Source organism: Bombina bombina, chromosome 5 (assembly GCF_027579735.1).
Source record: "Bombina bombina isolate aBomBom1 chromosome 5, aBomBom1.pri, whole genome shotgun sequence".
Classification (NCBI taxonomy): domain Eukaryota; kingdom Metazoa; phylum Chordata; class Amphibia; order Anura; family Bombinatoridae; genus Bombina; species Bombina bombina.
The window spans coordinates 1,063,007,223-1,063,028,942 of NC_069503.1; the positions used below are offsets into that span (position 1 = coordinate 1,063,007,223).

Below are 21,720 nucleotides of genomic sequence, written 5' to 3' on the forward strand. Positions count from 1 at the left end.
CTGTAAATACGGTCGCAGGGACTCGTCTTCCTCTTTTCTTTACAGATCGACGTTATTCTCCTACCCAAATACCTCTGCTTATATGTTTCAGTACTGGTTTGGCTGCTGCTAAGTGGACGAGTGTCTATAGGTAAGTATATTTTTTAAATAGACACTTACAGCTATGTTTATGGGCACTTTTAAATGTCTAAAAGTTTTTTATTTATGTGTATATGTGGCCCTGGGATAGATTCTATCTATTCCTCTTGCTTTTCTTCTTGTGAAAATTTATCAAATGCACTCATCATATCTGACACTTAAAATTCTCGTCGGGTTAGCGCGCCATAGTACACGCATGTAGGGTTACTCATCGGAAGCAGGCATCAAAGTTTGCGCAAACCTTCAAAAACCAACATTTACAATAGCGTGTCATAGTACACGCACATCGGATTAACTGTCGGAAGCTTGCGTCAACTGATGCGCACACACGCCGAACACTAGCGCACCTTTTTTTTAAAATAGAATGGTAACTCAAAACTGCGCACACTGACAGTTACTGCTTACCTAGGCTGCATTGCTTAGTGCTTTAACGTCCATGCAACACTATATGAAGGGGGCATATTTTTTCCTTTCCTCAAAAAGCTTGGCTTAAGGGGGTTATAATGGTGATTATTGCATTTATTTTAACTATAAAATTCATTACTACCGCTTTCACGAAGGACCTGGCTGCACTACCGCCTTCAAATACGCAAAAAAGGTCAGTTTAAATTTTACCTTCTATGAGTGATATATGTCCTGACCTACAAAATACTGAAGTATCTTCAAACGATGATTCCTCTAACAATGAGGCTCCTTCATCTGACATAGAACCTGATAATTCCTTCTTTTTATTTAAAATTGAACATGTTTGTTCTCTTTTGAAGGAAGTCTTAGTCACTTTAGGGATTGAAGATGCTAAACCTTCTGATAAACGCTGTAATCATTTTAAATTTAGTATATAAAACCGTTATCAATTTCCTTGAGTTTTTCCCTATACCTGATGCTGTCTCTGATATGATTGCAAAGCAATGGTCTAAATCAAGTGCATGTTTAAGCTATATCCTTTACCTGCTGCCAAGCTAGAATTATGGGAAACGGTTCCCAAAGTCGATGTGACCATTTCCACTCTAGCTAAACCTACTACTATTCCTCTAGAAGAGAGTACTTCTTTTAAATACCCTTTAGACAGAACCTTGAATCATATCCAAGAAGTGCATTTCTTAATATTGGCTATATACTTAGACCAACTATATCTATTGCTGAGGTGGCTGCAGCAACTTACGGGTTAACCAGTCTTGCACAACAGTTGTCCACTGACCCTGAATATTCTAATCTATTAATTTTACATAAAATTGCAAACCATTTTATTGGTGCAGTTTTTGATATAATGAAAATTAATATCAAAAGCATGTCTGTAGCTATACTTACCAGGAGAGCCCTATGACTTGAATCCTGGAATGCTGACATGGTGTATAAAACTAGACTATTATCTCTTTCTTTCCAAGTAAATACATTGTTTGGGTCTGTACTGGACTCTATTATTTCTACTATTACTGGAGGTAAAGGAGCTTTTCTTCCTCAAGACAAAAAGTCAAAAGGAAAATTTTAAAGCTCCTAATCGTTTTTGTTCCTTTTGTCAGAATAGAGAACAGAAAACTGACTCCTCACTTAAACCTTCTGGCTCAGTCTGGAGTCAACCTTTAAATTTGTACAAATCCAAACTGAATAAGAAATCTAATCCAGCCTCTAAGACCACATGAAGGTATGTTCCCCAACCCAGTATTATTGGTAGAGGCAGATTAAACCTTTTCCTTCTTAATATGAGCAAAGTCCACGGCTTCATTCATTACTTGTGGGAATACAGCACCTGGCCTCCAGGAGGAGGCAAAGACACCCCAGCCAAAGCTTAAATACCTCCCCCACTCCCCTCATCCCCAGTCATTCTTTGCCTTTCGTCACAGGAGGATGGCAGAGAAGTGTCAGAAGATTCGTAGTAGTCTCTTATGGAGGGTAGTACCCTTTGGTATGGGACTGGAGTTTTAAGTAGTCTTATCAGCCTCTCAGTGAGAGCATTGACAAATGTTAGGGTCTGGAGATGCAGGGAGAGTCTTTCTGCGAAACCATCCAGACTCGTATTAACAGCTCCTAAGTAATCAGTGTTGACGAGTTTCACTGCCTGCTTCTATCACTCAAGTCCATGTCAGGTGCGATGCTACAAGACTGTCAAATTTGAGAGGCTGTGTGTCTTCCACGGCGGTGATTCCGGGAAGATCGTTTCATTTTATACTCATATGATAACGCAAGAATACAGGGTCACAGTGTGACTCCTTTTATCTGTATGGAATCATAGGTTAATATCTCCAGAAGGGGATTATTGAACAGGGGGGATTTAAGCATAATTTGCTTTATGTTTTATGCTGCGACATGTGTGAAAGGAGGCACAGGCAGATGTTAAAACATTTAGGTTTTACTTTAATTTTTGGATAACTGCATGGCCTGTTAGGTTTGGCGTGCTTATTTCAGGAGCAGGGGCGGACCTGCATGGCACACCACGTGACCGGGTGTGGTCTCATTGATTTCCTCTTTCCTGACCGTGCGGCTTACAGGAAAAAAAGTGGTTTCTCTGTGGGGCCTGGGTCATAGGAGGTGGTGAGTGCCCCAGCCATTGGGGGTATAAAGGTGCCATTTATCTTTGTCTATAGTCTATCTTGAAAGCGCAAGCTATGGAGGACTCTGATACGTTAGAGGGTACTTCCTCTTTACCTAAATCTAATACCTGTTTTTATTCTGAGGCGGCTACGGTATACCCACCTGCTCAATTATGTTCCACATGCCTTGATAAAGTATCTAAGAAACTCAAGTACCACTGAGCCGTCCACCTCTGAGGGGTCTCCGTCCCCTGCAGTCATTTCCCATTGCACTGCTGATCCTCCTTCGGGAGGGGCCCTCTTACCGCCAGACTTTACTGAACAGCTACAAACAGCAGTGTCTGCGGCCTTCAGTGCTTTACCTCGCCCTGCTAAGCGCAAGCGAAAGGTCAAATATTGCTATCTTTCCCAGGGGTCATCTACCAACTTTTGGATTTATCTGATACTAGATTATCCACTGACGAGAACGCCTCTAATACTTCAGAGGATGTTCTTTCTTGGTCGGAATCTGCTGCCTTTAAACCTCCATCTGCGGAGGAACCAGACTTTAGATTTAGGATAGAGCATTTAAGCTTTCTGTTAAAAGAAGTGTTGGCTACTTTAGAGGTTCCAGAACCAAAATTGCCTGAGGAACCTTCTATTCCTAAGCTTGATGAGGTTTATGAGGACAGGGTGGTGCCACAGACTTTCCCGGTTCCTGTTAAGATGGCAAATATTATTACGAATGAATGGGAGAGACTCCCCCCCCCCCTTCTTATTTTAAGAAATTGTTCCTGTTCCGGACTCTCAATTAGTGTTCTGGGATTCCGTCCCTAAGGTGGATAGAGCTATCTCCACACTTGCTAAGCGCACTACTATCCCGCTTGACGATAGTTCGTCGTTTAAGGAGCCCATGGGTAAGAAGTTAGAAACTTTAAGAAAGATGTTTCAGCACACGGGGTATTTGTTTCAACCTGCAGCGGTGGTTGCTGCGGTGGCTGGAGCCGCTACCTATTGGTGCGACTCTCGGAGATGATCTAGGTGGAAACTCCCCTTGACGAGATCCAGGTAAGAATTAAGGCCTTGAGGGTAGCTAATTCTTTTATCTGTGATGCCAATATGCAAATGATTTGCCTGACGGCCAAGACATCAGGTTTTTCTGTTCTAGCCCATAGGGCACTCTGGCTAAAGTCTTGGTCTGCGGACATGACTTTAAAATCTAGATTACTTTCCCTTCCATTTAAGGGGAAGATTGTTTTCGGTCCAGGCCTGCACTCAATCATATCCACGGTCACTGGGGGCAAAGGTGCCTTTCTACCACAGGATAAGAAGAATAAACCTAAAGGACAGGGTCCTAATTTTTGTCCCTTTTGTTCGGGAAAAATCCCAACGCCAGCAGCCCTCCACGAAGCCTGAGCAGTCCAAGGGAACTTGTAAACCATCTTAATCTTGGAATAAATCCAAGCAGAACAGGAAGCTCACTGAAACAAAATCGGCATAAAGGGGCAGCCCCTGATCCATTGCTGGATTGTGTTGGGGGCAGACTATCTCTTTGTGGAGGCTTGGCGACGTACAAGACCCTTGGGTTCTGGAGGTCATCGCACAAGGTTACAGGATAGGTTTCAAATCCCATCCGCCCAGGGGCAGATTCCTCTTATCAAACCTATCTTCAAGACCAGAAAAATAAGCTTTTCTAGGGTGCGTGAGATCTCTCCTCCCTGAGAGTAATTGTGCTGGTACCTCTAGCAAAGAGAGGTCTGGGGTACTACTCAAACCTTTTTGTGGTCCCAAAGAAGGAGGGTATGTTTCGCACGATTCTGGACCTAAAGTGCTTAAACAAGTCCCTGTCGGTCCCATCGTTCAAGATGGAGACGATAAGGTCCATTCTACCCTTAGTTTAAGAGGGACAGTTCATGACTAAAATAGACTTGGATGCTTACCTTCATGTGCCAATACACAAGGATCACTTCAAGTTCTTAAGATTCGCATTTCTAGACCAGCACTTCCAGTTTGTTGCTCTTCCATTTGGTCTAGCTACTGCCCCAAGAGTCTTTACGAAGGTTCTGGGGGCTCTGCTCACGGTGGCGAGATCCAGAGGTATAGCAGTAGCGCCATACTTGGACGACATCCTGGTTCAGGCTCCGTCCTGTTGGCTGGCAGAGGACCATTCAAGAGCTCTTCTACTTCTTTGATCTCATGGTTGGAAGTTAAACTTAGAAAAAATTTCTCTGGTTCCCAGTACCAGGGTGGAATTCCTAGGTATGGTAATAGATTCCATATCCATGAGGATATTTCTTACAGACCAGTGACGTTGCAAAATTATTTTCAATTGTCTTGCCCTCCAGACCTCCTTAAGGCCCTCTGTGGCCTCGTGTATGGAGGTAATTGGACTCATAGTGTCCAGCATCGATGTCATCCCATTCGCCAGATTCCATCTCAGACCTCTTCAGCTGTGCATGCTGAGGCAGTGGAACGGCGACCACTCGGATCTGTCTCAACAGATTTCTCTGGACAACCGGTTGAGAGAATCGCTCTCTTAGTGGCTCTGTCCCGATCACCTGTCTCAAGAGACATCCTTCTTGAGATCGTCCTGGGAGATTGTGACTACTGACGCAAGTCTATCAGGATGGGGAGCTGTTTGGGGTTCCAGGAAGGCACAGGGCCTGTGGACTCGAGAGGAATCTCTCCTCCCGATCAACATTTTGGAACTTCTAGCGATCCTCAATGCTCTGAAGGCTTGGCCTCTTCTGGGTTCGTCACAGTTTATCAGATTCCAATCAGACAACATAACTTCGGTGGCTTACATCAACCATCAGGGGGGAACGAGGAGCTCCCTAGCCATGAGGGAAGTATCTCGGATTCTGGAGTGGGCGGAGGCCCACAGCTGTTCGCTGTCAGTGATCCACAATCCGGGTGTGGACAACTGGGAAGCGGATTTTCTCAGCAGACAATCCTTTCATCCTGGGGAATGGTCTCTCCATTCCGAGGTGTTTGCGGAGATTTGCAACAGATGAGAGACGCCGGAGATAGATATCATGGCATCCCGACTCAATACCAAGCTACCCAGATATGGGTCGCAGTCCAGGGATCCTCAGACAGAGCTGATAGATGCATTAGCAGTGCCTTGAAGGTTCAGCCTAATTTACATTTTTCCACCGTTACCACTTCTCCCTCGTGTAGTGGCCCGCATCAAGCAGGAGCAAGCTTCGGCTATTCTAATTGCTTCATCGTGGCCGCGAAGGGTGTGGTTCGAGGACCTGGTGGGGATGTCTTCATCTCCTCCATGGAGGTTACCTTGTCGCAGGGATCTGCTGGAACAGGGTCCTTTTGTTCATCAGAATCTAGATTCCGGAGGCTTTCTGCGTGGAGATTGAACGCTTAGTCCTAGCCAAGAGAGGTTTTTCTGAGAGAGTGAATGATACTCTCATTCAAGCTAGAAAGCCGGTCACCTGTCGCATTTATCATAAGGTGTGGAGGACCTACTTATTCTGGTGTGACGACCGTGGATTCCCCTGGCATAAGGTCAAGGTGTCCAGGATTATTTCCTTTCTCCAAGATGGTTTGGAGAAGGGACTTGCCGCTAGTTCCTTAAAGGGACATATTTCGTCTTTCTCTGTGTTATTGCACAAGAGGCTCTCCGAGCTTCCTGATGGTACAGTCTTTTGTTCAGGCTCTGTCTAGAATCAAGCCTGTGTTTAGACCTACCACTTCTCCTTGGAGCTTAAATCTAGTTCTTAAAGTTTTGCAGAGGGCTCCGTTTGAGCCTATGCATTCGGTTGTCATTAAATTACTGTCGTGGAAGGTCCTTTTTCTACTGGCTATTGCTTCGGCAAGCAGAGTCTCTAAGATAGTAGCCTTGCAATGTGAGCCTCCTTACCTGTTTTTTTCATGCTGACAAGGCTGTTCTTCATACTGGGTTGGGTTTTCTCCCTAAGGTTGTGTCTGATCGCAACATAAATCAGGAGATTGTGGTTCCTTCCTTGTGTCCCAATCCTTCTTCGAGGGAACGATTACTTCATAATTTGGATGTGGTTCGGGCTTTGAAATTCTATCTTCAGGCTACGAAGGAATTTAGACAGACTTCATCCTTGTTGTCTATTCTGGGAAGCGTAGAGGGCAGAAGGCTTCCACTTCCCTATCTTTTTGGTTGATTAGCATTATTCGCTTGGCATGTGAATCAGCGGGACATAAGCCTCCTCAGAGGATTGCGGCGCATTCAACTAGAGTTGTGGCTTTGTCTTGGGCCTTCAAGAATGAGGCCTCTATGGAGCAGATTTGTAGGGCAGCTACCTGGTCCTCCTTACATACCTTTTCAAAATTTTTACAAATTTGATGTAACTTTTAATTGCATTTTCAAAATAAAAAGAGCAGCAAAAAAATGAAAAGAGCTGCTTGTTGCTCACACACTTAAAAACACACAACCAGTGTAAGTATATAGAAAAAATAATAAATTATGTTATAACTAGTATACTATTAGAATGTATTGCTAGATAGAGAAAATATGCTAGTGTCTATACTGTACTGTGTCTATAAGTAACTTTGATCAATCGCTCAGCACTAGCTATTAGCTTTGTTTTAAAAATTTAAATCCACACAGTATCAACACTTGCAGTTGTATTAATCCTAGCTGTACTCGGAGAGTACCAAATAGTACACCGTTCTCTCAAGGAAAATTATTTTCCAATATTTTTATCTTTTTAAACTAGTTCAACATTTTAATGAATAGTCATATTAACAACAACTGGATGGCAATTAAAATACAAAGAATCCCAGAAGGGAGCGTATGTGAAACGTGACTGCGTCAGGAGATTCTTTGTATTTTAATTGCCCTCCAGTTGTTACTATGACTATTTGTTAAAATGTTGAACTAGTTTAAAAAGATAAAAATATTGGAAAATAATTTTCCTTGAGAGAACGGCGTACTATTCGGTTCTCTCAGAGTACAGCTAGGATTAATACAACTGCAAGTGTTGTTACTGTGTTGATTTAAATTTGTAATAGAAAGCGAATAGCTAGCGCTGAGCGATTGATCAAAGTTACTTACTTGTTGGTGTCTAAAAAATACACTAGCATTTTTTCTCTCTAGCCTACATTCTAATAGTATACTAGTTACAACATAATTTATTAATTTTTCTATATACTTACACTGGTGGTGTGTTTTTAAGGAACAAAACCGTATAGGAGAGCGCTTACAGATAACCATAAGGGTATCTAGCTAATGAGAAGCGTAAGGTAAATATACTAACGGGTAAAGTGTATAAAAAGGTATAATTACTAGAACAAGTTGAGTCATAGTTTAAAAAGTAAGTAACATTTAATAAAACGGTGATTGTTAAAAGTAAATAATGGAACAAGTATTGGAAAATTAAAATAAGTAACATAAGAACAATAAGCGGTTATTGTAAACAAAACTTCAGTATGATTGTATACTCTGATACCAAAAAAAAAATATATATAAAATGTTAACAGTAAATGTTAACTATATACTTGCAAGAAAAAGGCCTAAAGGTAGGCAATGTAGTCCTATCTGTTAGGAACGTCTTAGAGGTGCAGACTCTGTTGTTAAGTTGCGGTTCCTTTATTGAAATGATGATCGCTAAAAAGCTTAAAATGATCAATAGTGTTCCTGTTGTATGCTCAATATAGTCCTCATTGAGGGCACAATTTCATAGGAGAGCAAAGTTCTCTACGTAAGAGATATATATCAGCTGTGAAACTTGAGGGTATTTTCAAAAGTGTAGTTAGTGGTTGTTGAAATTCTCTCACCCAATGACGTCCAAAGTAGCAAGTATTAACCAGTGTTGGCGTCTGTGGGAGTCTACTCTGGCAACCCAAACAATAAAAGTCCACTCTGATAATCTGTAAGTGGTTGAGGTAAGGTACAACTTTGATGATAGTAGTGGTCTTGGTGGTTACCCACTGTGTGGGTGTCAGGAGTGTAGCTTTCATGGATCGTTTCCTTAACCCACTGTGTGGGTGTTCGAATAGAATGGTTTTTCCTCCCTCTATGGTGTGAGGGACCAGCAAGTTGGTAGCAGGTCAGTTCGAGCAGTGATAATGTAACGTACCCCAATAAGAGCAATGTATAGGGGGAGTCCATTCGTTAAGATTAAAGCAAAAAGACACCAATCTGGAGTGATCTACGCGTTTCAGCCGTTATGGCCTTTATCAAGATACTCCCAGTAGGTACAAAAAGGTGAAGAGAACGTCCATTAAATTGGTGTCAATTAAACTGTCTTTCCATAACAATCTTATGAAAGTCCATGTTTATATTAGTACATAGTAACTAGACATAAAGTGATAACTAAACAATACATTGTAATAATAAATTGCAGTAGATTCAAATGTCTTAATAGTAAATGTCTATCTTTGTGTTAATAATATATTTTAGCGACGGTATAATAAAACCGGCTTTGTTTTATTTAAAAATGAGACATACTAAAATGTTTTGAGAATAATAAAAAGACAGAATAATAGCATTTAAGGCTTGTGTATGAAATAGGAAGAATCTAAGCCGAATTTGATTTATACTATAGAAGGTAAAAAACATACCTATAATAATAATAATTAGAATGTGCACATTCCGATAAACACATACACTTTCACTAACATATATTTCCTGTTTATCGGGTTGTGCATAAACCTATATTTCCTATTTAGAAAATAATAACAGTTGGATTTTATGACATCGAACTGAAGTAGTTGGTAAAGAGCTTCAAGGATATGAATATGTTTACGTTATAAGTATAGCGAAAGATCAAGTGTATTAGTGAGGATGCAAGTGTATAGTGAAATGCACACTAACATATATGTCTTGTGCTATAGGGGGGAATGACCTATGATAACTTATTAGTGCAAGAAATGTTTTTGTCCATTCGTGCACAAAGATGGTGTGTTTTTAAGTGTGTGTGTGTGTGCGTGTGTGTGTGTGTGTGAGCAACTAGCAGCTCTTCATTTTTTGCTGCTCTTTTTAATTTGAAAATTCAATTAAAAGTTACATTTTAATATACCATTACTCTAGTATTTACAGATAGTACATAAAAGCAAACCTTTTTTTAACATAACCACCTCTTTGTGGCCTCTGCTCTTATCTATTGAATATAACCTTGGTGGCTTACATCAACCATCAGGGGGGAACGAGATGTTCCTTGGCGATGAAGAAGGTATCTCAGATTCTGGAGTGGGCAGAGTGTGGACAACTGGGAGACGGATTTTCTCAGCAAGCAATACTTCCATCCAGGGGAATAGTCTCTCCATCCTGAGGTGTTTACAGAGATATGCAGCAAGTGGGGGACGCCAGGGCGTCCCATCTCAATACCAAGCAACCCAGGTACAGGTCGAGGGATCCCCAAGTGGATCTAATAGATGCACTAGCAGTGTCCTGGAGGTTCAAGCTCATATATAATTTTCCTCTGTTACCGATTCTTCCTCGAGTGGTGGCCCGCATCAAGCAGGATTGGTTATCAGTAATTCTGATTATTCCATCGTGGCTGCGGAGGACGTGGTTCGCTGATCTTGTGGGAATGTCCTCATCTCCTCTGTAGAAGTTACTTTGTCGCAGAGACCTGCTGATACAAGGTCCATTTGTTCATCAAAATCTAGATTCTCTGAGTCTGACTGCGTGGAGATTGAACACTTAGTCTTAGCCAAGAGAGGTTTCTCTGAGAGTATCATCGATACTCTTATTCAAGCTTGTAAACCCAGTTACCCTGCGTATCTACCACAAGGTGTGGAGGACCTACTTATTCTGGTGTGCAGAGCTTGATTTTCCTGGCACAGAGTTAAGGTTGCCAGGATTCTATCTCTTTTCCAGAATGGGCTTGAGAAGGGCCTTTCTGCTAGTTCCCTGAGGGGACAGATTTAGTCCCTGTCGGTGTTATTGCACAAGAGACTGGCTGAGCTTCCAGACGTGCAGTCCTTTAAGGCTCTGATTAGGATCAGGCCTGTGTTTAGATCTGGGGCTCCTCTTTGGAGCCTAAATCTTGTTCTTCAGGTTTTGCAACAGGTTCCGTTTGAGCCTCTGCATTCCGTTGACATTAAATTGTTATCTTGGAATGTTCTCTTTTTATTGGCTATTGCCTCTGTGCGCAGAGTTTCTGAGATCTCTGCTTTGCAATGTGAGCCCCCTTATCTGATTTTTCATGAAGATAAGGCAGTTTTACGTACAGGTTTTCTTCCTAAGGTTGTGTCAGATCGCAACATCAATCAGGAGATTGTGGTTCCTTCCTTGTGTCCTAATCTTTCTTCATCAAAGGAAAGCTTACTTCACAATTTTGATGTGGTTCGCGTCTTGAAGTTCTATCTTCAGGCTACTAAGGCGTTTAGACAATCTTCCTCTTTGTTTGTTGTCTATTTGGGGAAGCGTAAGTGGCAGAAGGCTACTTTAGCTTCCCTATCTTTTTGGTTAAGGAGTGTCATCCACTTAGCTTACAAGACAGCGGGACATCGTCCTCCTGAAAGGATAACGGCTCATTCCACTAGAGCAGTGGCTTCCTCTTGGGCCTTTAAGAACGAGGCCTCTATGGATCAAATTTGTAAGGCGGCTACCTAGTCCTCCTTACATACTTTTTCAAAATATTACAAGTTTGATGTTTTTGCTACGGCCGAAGCAGCTTTCGGGAGAAAAGTTTTGCAGGCTGTGGTGCCCTAAGAATAGGGTCCGCCTCTTCCTTTTTGTTCCCTCCCGTTATTCATTCAGTGTCCTCTGGAGCTTGGGTATAGTTTTCCCAACAGTAAGGAATGAAGCCATGGACTCTCCCTATCTTAGGAAGGAAAACATAAATTATGCTTACCAGATAATTCCTCTCCTTCCGAATAGGGAGAGTCCACGGCCCCTGCCTGTTTTGTTTTTTTTGTCTATGGGCGGTCCCCTCATTCATTTATTGTATTCTTCTTGCACCATTTATACCCTAATGTTTCTCCTACTTTTCCTTGTTTCCTCGGCAGAATGACTGGGGTAATGAAGAAGTGGGAGGGATATTTAAGCCTTTTTGCTGGGGTGTCTTTGCCTCCTCCTGGTGGCCAGGTGTTATTTCCCAACAGTAAGGAATGAAGCCGTGGACTCTCCCTATCTGGAAGGAAAGGAATTTATCTGGTAAGCATAAATATTTTTTTTTACTTGCTCCTTATAAACACCTCAATACTTGGCTATACGTCAAACTAAGGTATGAGTGAGGTGGGAGGGATTTTATAGGCTTTGATGTTTGGGAAACTTTGCCTCCTTTGGAAGGAATGTATATCACATTTGCAACATGTTGTGGACTCTCGCCACCAGGACAGAAATTAATTGATCAGGTAAGACATATATTTTGTTTTTACTAGGGTTTGTTTAAATTTGCCTTTGTGGTAATCGAGTTAAAATAGGTTTCTAAATTTCTGCTGCATCTGTTGTGGGTTTTCTTAATGCAGAAAGAAAGGGTTTCTGGTCCCATGATAACCTGAAATAGTTTAATTTATTTTGCTTTCATTTTTGCTGAAGTAATATAACATGTAATTTAATATAACTTATTGATACCCTATATCTATTGCAAAAAAATAAAATAAAATCTCTTGGAAGCGCACAAAGTGTTGATCATAGGAGAACTCATCAAATTTAAAACAATCCTTAGAAAAAAATTGATAAAACATATTCGGATCTTATAAACAGCCTAAAGTGTATAGAAAATAAACACAACAAATGTATATGATGTATCTGATTATACAACTAAATAAGACACGAGAAGCATTAAATTATTATTTATAACAAGAGGCCCAAAAATTAGTCCTTGTACCTTTTTAGGTGGGTGTACGGAGAGGTCACACGTTTATCCAATGCCCTTAAAAAGAATACCAACCAAAATCACATTTACAAATAATTTACACCAGATTAAACCACACACACAAATAGCAAAATGTATTAAAGGAATTTTACAGTGATTTGTACGGCCTACCAAAGACACAGCACCTACAAGGCACTACAACTATGGCCCAATATATAGAACATCCTAGACTTCCCAAAATCCCTGGAAAAAAGGAATTTCTTGAGGAACTGGTTTTATACAGGAGGTGCTGACTGCATTAGAGGGCTTACCAAACTGAAAAAGACTCGGCTCTGACAGGATCTCTAAGAAATACTACAAGACATTCCAACAGCAGTTAGCGCCACATCTGTTACTGGTTTTTAATATAATTGATGGATATACCCAATTTTTAGAGCAGATGCTCGACACTTTTATTAAGGTACTATCTAAACCGGGTGAGATCCCATTGTACCAACCAATATATTTCCGTAATACTTACATAAAAATTCTGGCTAGTCACATCAACTCCCACAAATAGTACACATTGATCAAACTGGGTTCATTCACAACAGAGAAGCTCAAGACAATACAAGTGCTGCAATTGATGAACATGTTAAAAGTTCCAATATAACTATGGCTCTTCTGTCCATGGAGAAAGCATTTGATCATCTGGATTGGGTTTTTTTACACCTCACCCTGCTGCGTATCGACTTAGGACCTAAGATGATAAAATATTTTGTTTGTATTCCCAACCCTTGGCTAAAATTAAGGTAAATGGTGTACTTTCCGACTCGGATGTGTCCTTTCACCTATACTCTTTGTCTTTGCATTGGAAGTGCTGGCAGCCCACATTTGATTTGATTATTACCAGCGGTAAAGGAGGAGTTTAGGTTGTTCGGTAATCAACTGGAAATCAGAGATGCTTAATATCACTGTAACTATCACACTTTTTGCCTATATAGACAATAGGCAACCTATTTGAAATATGAAATCATGTACAATAACAACTTACAACGTGAGCTGAATACATGGTCACTCAAACTGTTCTTGTGATGGGGGTGCATCTAAGTGGTCAAGATGACTATACTCCCTAGGCTTTTATATTTGATGCAGGCAGTACCAATCTTCTTGTCTAATATCTATCCAAGATACAAGCGCACATTAATGAGTACATATAGGGAAGACATTGAAACCTAGACTCAACCAGAAAACCAATGTGTACCGTACACTGCGGGTCCCTCAGCTACAGGCCTACTACCAAGCATTGGCAATACATAGGGTGATTGACTGGCATGGAGGCTAGAGCACTAAAGTATGGGTGACAATTGACTCGCATATTGTAAGGGCTTCAAGGGCAGCTGCTCTTTTGCTGGCTGCCCAGTATAAATAGACCTTGAATCACTAGCACACATCCGCTATAGTAACATATTTCAAACATGGGACATAGTGTTAGCATCTTCTGCTAGGATGTCCTCTCCGAGATTTCCAATGTTTCCCATCCCCTATCAGAGTGAGTTTACATTGGAATTTGACATTAATATAAGTGATAAGAGGGAAATGGATAAATCAGTAATGCTGGTGGATATGTGGGACTGAGGCCAAGGTAGGACCTGAGACCAAGGGCGAACGGAGAAGACCATAGCCCTGCCTTGCAGTGGCAGGAGACCTGGCCTAACGGGTGACTTACATTCTACTTATCACTATCAACCATTGGAACATGTGTCCCCCATCTCCTGTTCTTTTCACTCACACCCCACTATATCCTCTCTTTAATATATGGAAATGACTCCATACAAGAGCAGCTGATAATCTCTATCAAGAAGATATTTTGATGACTTGTTAATTTCATATTATTACTTATACCAAGATAGTCTGACGGCTTAGCAGTTGATAAGTACCTGTACCCCTTTGGTTCAGATGTTATGTTACCAATTTATCAAATTTATTTTGATGATTGCTTTGTTAAATGTACCAGAATTAAACTCTTAATAATAGACAAATAAAAAAAAAAACTCTCCACTTACAGAGTAAAGATTTACATTTAAACTTTCTCCAAAACATTGTGCCACTTTGTATCATTTTTGTAATCAAGTAGTACAGTCTCAAATATACATTTTCCCCCCTTTTTTTTAGGATATTATGAACAGTGAAAAAAGTTATGATTCCCTGCCAAACTTTACTGCTGCTGATTGTGAGTATCAACCATTTTTTTTTTTAAATTAAAAAAGCACTTGTCCTTAACTCTGAACCATGAACGTATACTCAGCACCGTGTAGATATAGATGTATGTGAGTCACATACAAGAAAATAAACATAATTTTCATCATTTATTGTCTAAAGGAATATAAAATACAAAGCACGGAGTGTAAATGTAAAAAACTTTCACATCATGCAGCGTTATACTACACTGGGCTTGTCTCTCCATCACATACAGAAGTGCTGGGAACACCCCTTAGAGAACTATAGCAAAATCTGCTTTTCTAGAAATATGAGCATCTCACAGTGCTGGAGGATCATTTTAGATCATCTCATCTGAGCGATGCTCTTTAGAACAGAGAGAACAATGGAAAACAGTGGTGAGAATAAATTTTCTAGCAAATATAACTAAAAATAGAAACATACAGTGTAATGAACACTAAAGTATCTACAGATATTCGTAGAGAAAAATACACTCTATGTATATGAACTGTGCTTCATAACTTAATGAATACAATATATTTTAGTGTTCTCCACAGAAAATGTAGCAGTGGGGGAGGGGGGGTCAGTGTAATACTTTTTGTAAAATTATATTAAAAAATCCTATTTAAGGCACAAATTAATTGCATAATTTAACATAAATGTATTTAATGATAATTCGGGATTTGGCAATTGTGAGTTCCACCGTTCCTTATGCATCACTGCTAAACCATTTGAAAGCAAGTTGTACGGCACAATGGCCATACTGGGCACTATTTGTAATCACTATATTGTCACTTTTAAACTGTTACAAGTATTTTTTTTTTTCTTCTTCAACATTTATCTTTAATGTTTGTTAAAGCACCATTTCTGTTTTGTCATGATTTGAAGACGACGGCGACGTCTGGCTTCTATGGAAATTACTAAAAATATCTTATTATATTGTATTTTAAAGCACTGAAACTGTAGTGTGAACCTGCACCATTGCTATATTGTATCTGCCTAGAAGGCTTTTAAACAAGATTGTGCCTTTGTGACTGGATTTTATAGGGGACGCGCTTACATTATTGATCTCCCAAACAGGAACGAGCATTTGTGAATGTGAGATCAATAATGTAGGAGAAAGGACTTTGATATGCAATGCTGTGACAGTGTTTGGAGTACATGATGGGGTATTAACGTTTAAAGGGACATTAAACACTAAATACATTATTTAAGCATAGTGTTGAGGTTTTTCCCTGCCTCCCTTAGACATGGGTGCCGCAATTTTGAAATATTAATAATTCATCCAAAGAAAATGAATGGCTTCCATAGGAAGCAGATCAGAGAGGGTATGTGATGGATTCACCTAAAAACCATGTGGTTTCAAGGATAAAGTTAGGTGCTAACCTCTACTGCTAAACCAATTTCTTCCCAGTTGGAAGATTTTCCTGTTAAGATTAATTGTTAATAAAGTATATATCTTTTTGTGAACAATAATAACCGTAGTCCATAGAATACGTTTGTTAAAGGGACCCCAAATTTTCTTTCATGATTCAAATAGAGCATACAATAGTAGTACAAATATTGATATCTCGTCAAACTTAATGTGACAGGTACCACGCCCCTTTATGTGCAAACCACGCCCCTTTATAGGCAAATCCCCGCTCCTTTATAGGCAAATCCCCGCTCCTTTATAGGCAAATCCCCGCTCCTTTATAGGCAGATTCACGCCCCTTTATAGGCAGATTCACGCCCCTTTATAGGCAGATTCACGCCCCTTTATAGGCAGATTCACGCCCCTTTATAGGCAGATTCACGCCCCTTTATAGGCAGATTCACGCCCCTTTATAGGCAGATTCACGCCCCTTTATAGGCAGATTCACGCCCCTTTATAGGCAGATTCACGCCCCTTTATAGGCAGATTCACGCCCCTTTATAGGCAGATTCACGCCCCTTTATAGGCAGATTCACGCCCCTTTATAGGCAGATTCACGCCCCTTTATAGGCAGATTCACGCCCCTTTATAGGCAGATTCACGCCCCTTTATAGGCAGATTCACGCCCCTTTATAGGCAGATTCACGCCCCTTTATAGGCAGATTCACGCCCCTTTATAGGCAGATTCACGCCCCTTTATAGGCAGATTCACGCCCCTTTATAGGCAGATTCACGCCCCTTTATAGGCAGATTCACGCCCCTTTATAGGCAGATTCACGCCCCTTTATAGGCAGATTCACGCCCCTTTATAGGCAGATTCACGCCCCTTTATAGGCAGATTCACGCCCCTTTATAGGCAGATTCACGCCCCTTTATAGGCAGATTCACGCCCCTTTATAGGCAGATTCACGCCCCTTTATAGGCAGATTCACGCCCCTTTATAGGCAGATTCACGCCCCTTTATAGGCAGATTCACGCCCCTTTATAGGCAGATTCACGCCCCTTTATAGGCAGATTCACGCCCCTTTATAGGCAGATTCACGCCCCTTTATAGGCAGATTCACGCCCCTTTATAGGCAGATTCACGCCCCTTTATAGGCAGATTCACGCCCCTTTATAGGCAGATTCACGCCCCTTTATAGGCAGATTCACGCCCCTTTATAGGCAGATTCACGCCCCTTTATAGGCAGATTCACGCCCCTTTATAGGCAGATTCACGCCCCTTTATAGGCAGATTCACGCCCCTTTATAGGCAGATTCACGCCCCTTTATAGGCAGATTCACGCCCCTTTATAGGCAGATTCACGCCCCTTTATAGGCAGATTCACGCCCCTTTATAGGCAGATTCACGCCCCTTTATAGGCAGATTCACGCCCCTTTATAGGCAGATTCACGCCCCTTTATAGGCAGATCCACGCCCCTTTATAGGCAGATTCACGCCCACTCTCCTCCCAATATTTCCACCCTACCCGCCCACTATTTTCCATATTTTACGCCCCTTTTATGGCTTCTTCTAAGAGCATTTTAACATTTATTTTAATGTTAAAATAATTCCCTTTTATGGCTTCTTTTAAGAGCATTTTAACATTTATTTTAATGTTAAAATAACAATATAATTTTATTTTAAATAGTGTTGTGTTAATGTTTTATGTATCATTTAACTGATATTTGTCCTAATAAGGCTATTAAGAAAAAAAAAGATACAAAATATCTTCTCTGCGTAATGCCCTCTTTCAATGCATTTACATTTAAAACAAAACAAAAAAAAACAAAACAGAACACATTTTAATTCAATGTATTCCTAATAAGGCTATTAAGAAAAAAAAGATACAAAATATCTTCTCTGCGTAATGTCCGAGGGCATTACGCAGAGAAGATATAAAATAGATATCTTCTCTGCGTAATGGGGCTCGATCATTAGACAGAGAAGATATTTTGTATCTTTCTTAATTAACTAAAAGTTGTTAAGCTATACAGTCTTTTTGAATCTAAAAAGTGTTCAACATGCAGTTTGTCTGATACATGCTGGAGAAAATATGAGCTAATTCACATATCTCTTACACAGACAGAAGTATTCTCCCTGCAAAAACTGCTGTCTGTAGATAATGTGTGCTAATCCACACAGCTCTTGCACAGAAGCATTCCCCCACCCCTGCACAACCCCTCCCAACTAAAAAAAACCTACCACATAGACACACCTCTTTTTAGTATAATTTCTTGTATCAAATTTATACTGATTCTACATGCACTTAATATTAAAAGCAAATAAATTTTATTTCTTCTTTTCACATTCTTTGTGAAATGCTATGATCAACACATGTCTAAAATTAGATAGGGTTGTTAAACACTGTCAAATGTTTATTTCAACATTCCTCCATGCTTTAAAATGACCACAGGTCACACAGGTCAGTGCAGGTGACAAAAAGATAATGTTTACATCTTTTTTTTTAAGAATAGCCTCTGTTTACTCATGAAAAGGTTATGACCAACACGTGTCTAAAATTAGATAGGGTTTGTTAAACACTGTCAAATGTTTATTTCAACATTCATCCTTGTGTCAAAATGACCACAGGGTACAGTTCAGTGCAGATGACAAAAAGATAATGTTTACATCTTTTTTTGTAAGACTAAATAGCCTCTGTTTCAGATTAGACATGCTTTCTTTCCTGGTGAATGGCTATTGATAACACATGTCAATATTTACAGCTTTAACAGTTTGCTAAACTACATGAGAAAATGTCTGATTTTGGGAGATCACCGGATAAAAACCATGAAGTTGTATTAAGAGATATTTATTATAATCCATTAAAAAACGGTTCTTTTGGAGGGATACATAATCTGTATCGTGTGGCTAATCAATATGATATTAGCAAAGCAACAACTCAAGCGTTTTTAAATTCTCAAGATACTTATTCACTCCATAAGCCTGTTAGACGTGTTTTTGAAAGAAACAAAATATATACAGCGTCTATAGATATTCAATGGCAGGCTGACTTGGTATCAATGATTGAATTTGCTAAATATAATGATGGTATCAAGTATATTCTCACCGTTATAGACTGTTTTTCTAAATATGCGTGGGTTGTCTGTTTGTCTAATAAAACAGGCTCATCCGTTGCAAAGGGATTTCAAGAAATTTTTCAAGGTCGTCGTGTATCTTTAAAGATTCAGACTGATAAGGGTACAGAGTTCTTAAACGTGGCTGTCCAAAAAGTATTTAAAAAATATAAAATTCAACATTTTGTAGCAAACAATGTTGTTAAAGCAGCCATTTGTGAACGCTTTAATCGTACATTTAAAACTAAAATGTGGCGGTATTTTACATACCACAATACCTACAGATATATAGATGTGTTAAATGCTCTTATATTTAGCTACAACAATACATACCACAGGACTATACGTTGTTCACCTGTAAACGTGACACAGGAAAATTCACTGCTCATTTGGAAAAATATTTATGGTGTTTCTTCAAAATCTAAAAACATTAAGCCTGCTTTAAAAGTTGGTGACCATGTCAGGATTTCAAAGTTTAAAGGTTTTTTCACCAAAGGATACGAACAAAATTTTACTGACGAGATATTTGTAATAGATGGTGTGAATACACGTGGTTCTAAACCTCTTTATAAACTGAAAGATTTAGCAGGTATTTCCACATAGAGTGATTTTTCTATACTTGTCTGTGTAGGTTGTATTTGAAAAATATCCAATTCTGACTTGGCACATTCTAAGGATCCATTATGAATAAACGCCATAGCTTTTTTTTTTTTTTTTTTTTTTAATGACAACTGTGTGATTATTAGAAGATGTCACCTGGTGAACACCTTGGTGGCCTCTGTCTCTTTCTGCTTTTGCGTGCACGGTTTTTAATTATGTGTTGTGTTAACATTGGTGGAAAAGCAATATCATGCTTTCTTTTTGTTTTTCTCTTGTTGGCAATATACACAATGCCAGTTCCCTCTTGTGGACCATTATTCATTTTATTCATAACAGCTGAGGACACACGGCTCACCACATCCTTTGCTATACCCTGTGCTGCTGTTTTCATATGTCGTTTTACAATTTCAAACCCACGCCAAAACAAAGGTACTGCCATCCTGAATAAGTTCCTAAACACACCACCTATTCCACGGCCATACATGTATGAACTACAATGAAATCCAGGTAGGCCATTTCCTGCTTGTGTTCTGTAATAATTGCTGTATATGTTGGGGTCACCATAAACTTTCATTGCAACCATTTTATCTTTTTTAGAACAACTCTTTTTTACGTGGCCTAAAGTGTAGCTTAATGATCACCTTTCCGTACTTAAATGCCACGTTTTTATCCTGGTCGTTCTTTATCTCAATTGTAACACGGTCAAAATGATGTTTACTGACAGGCACATAGTCTGGATCGATATAACGATGCGTAATAATTTCGTTATTTCCACCCGTAATATCGACAGCGAGCAGCAATGGTACAAAGCTGTCACCTACACGCTGATGTTCTATGATGTCGGTGTAGATAAAAAGTGTGTAGAATCCTGCTTTCTCCAACATTGGTGTGTCCGGTCCACGGCGTCATCCTTACTTGTGGGATATTCTCTTCCCCAACAGGAAATGGCAAAGAGTCCCAGCAAAGCTGGTCACATGATCCCTCCTAGGCTCCGCCCACCCCAGTCATTCTCTTTGCCGTTGCACAGGCAACATCTCCACGGAGATGGTTAAGAGTTTTTTGGTGTTTAAATGTAGTTTTTATTCTTCTATCAAGTGTTTGTTATTTTAAAATAGTGCTGGTATGTACTATTTACTCTGAAACAGAAAAGGATGAAGATTTCTGTTTGTAAGAGGAAGATGATTTTAGCAGACAGTAACTAAAATCGATTGCTGTTTCCACATAGGACTGTTGAGATGAAGTAACTTCAGTTGGGGGAAACAGTTAGCAGACTTTTCTGCTTAAGGTATGACTAGCCATATTTCTAACAAGACTGTGTAATGCTGGAAGGCTGTCATTTCCCCTCATGGGGACCGGTAAGCCATTTTCTTAGTCAAAAACAAACAGAATAAAGGGCTTATTATGGGCTAAAAAACTGGTAGACATTTTTATGGGCTAAATCGATTGCTTTATTTGTGCATATTATTCAAATTTAGGCTAACAATTGACATTTATAATCTTGGGGAACGTTTATAAAACGGCAGGCACTGTATTGGACACCTTTTTCAGTCAGGGGGCCTTTCTAGTCATAGACTGAGCCTCATTTTCGCGCCATTAATGTGCAGTTGTTTTTTGAGAGCAGGGCATGCAGATGCATGTGTGAGGATCTAAGAATCTCTGAAAAAGCTTTTAGAAGGCGTCAATTGGTATCGTATTCCCCTCAGGGCTTGGTTGGGTCTTAGCAAAGACTGTATCTGGGATTGTATAGGGGTTAAATTGAAAAACGGCTCCGGTTCCGTTATTTTAAGGGTTAAAGCTCTGAAATTTGGTGTGCAATACTTTTAAGGCTTTAAGACACTGTGGTGAAAATTTGGTAATTTTTGAACAATTCCTTCATACTTTTTCACATATTCAGTAATAAAGTGTTTTCTGTTTGAAATTTAAAGTGACAGTAACGGTTTTATTTTAAAACGTTTTTTGTGCATTGTTGACAAGTTTAAGCCTGTTTAACATGTCTGTACCTTCAAATAAGCTATGTTCTATATGTATGAAAGCCAATGTGTCTCCC

At 39.9% G+C, this 21,720-nt stretch overlaps 1 protein-coding gene across 3 annotated transcripts in view; it reads left to right on the forward strand.

The window, feature by feature from the left end:
* Positions 1-21,720, forward strand: part of FAM91A1 (family with sequence similarity 91 member A1) — a 454,979-nt gene that overhangs the window by 113,980 nt on the left and 319,279 nt on the right. For 2 of the 3 annotated variants that reach the window (XM_053715335.1, XM_053715336.1), the window contains one exon: positions 14,558-14,615. The exons of the other annotated variant lie outside the window; for it this stretch is intronic. In XM_053715335.1, the coding sequence (XP_053571310.1) occupies positions 14,558-14,615 (58 nt within the window). The remainder of the gene's footprint in view (positions 1-14,557; positions 14,616-21,720) is intronic. 3 annotated transcript variants of the gene reach the window in all.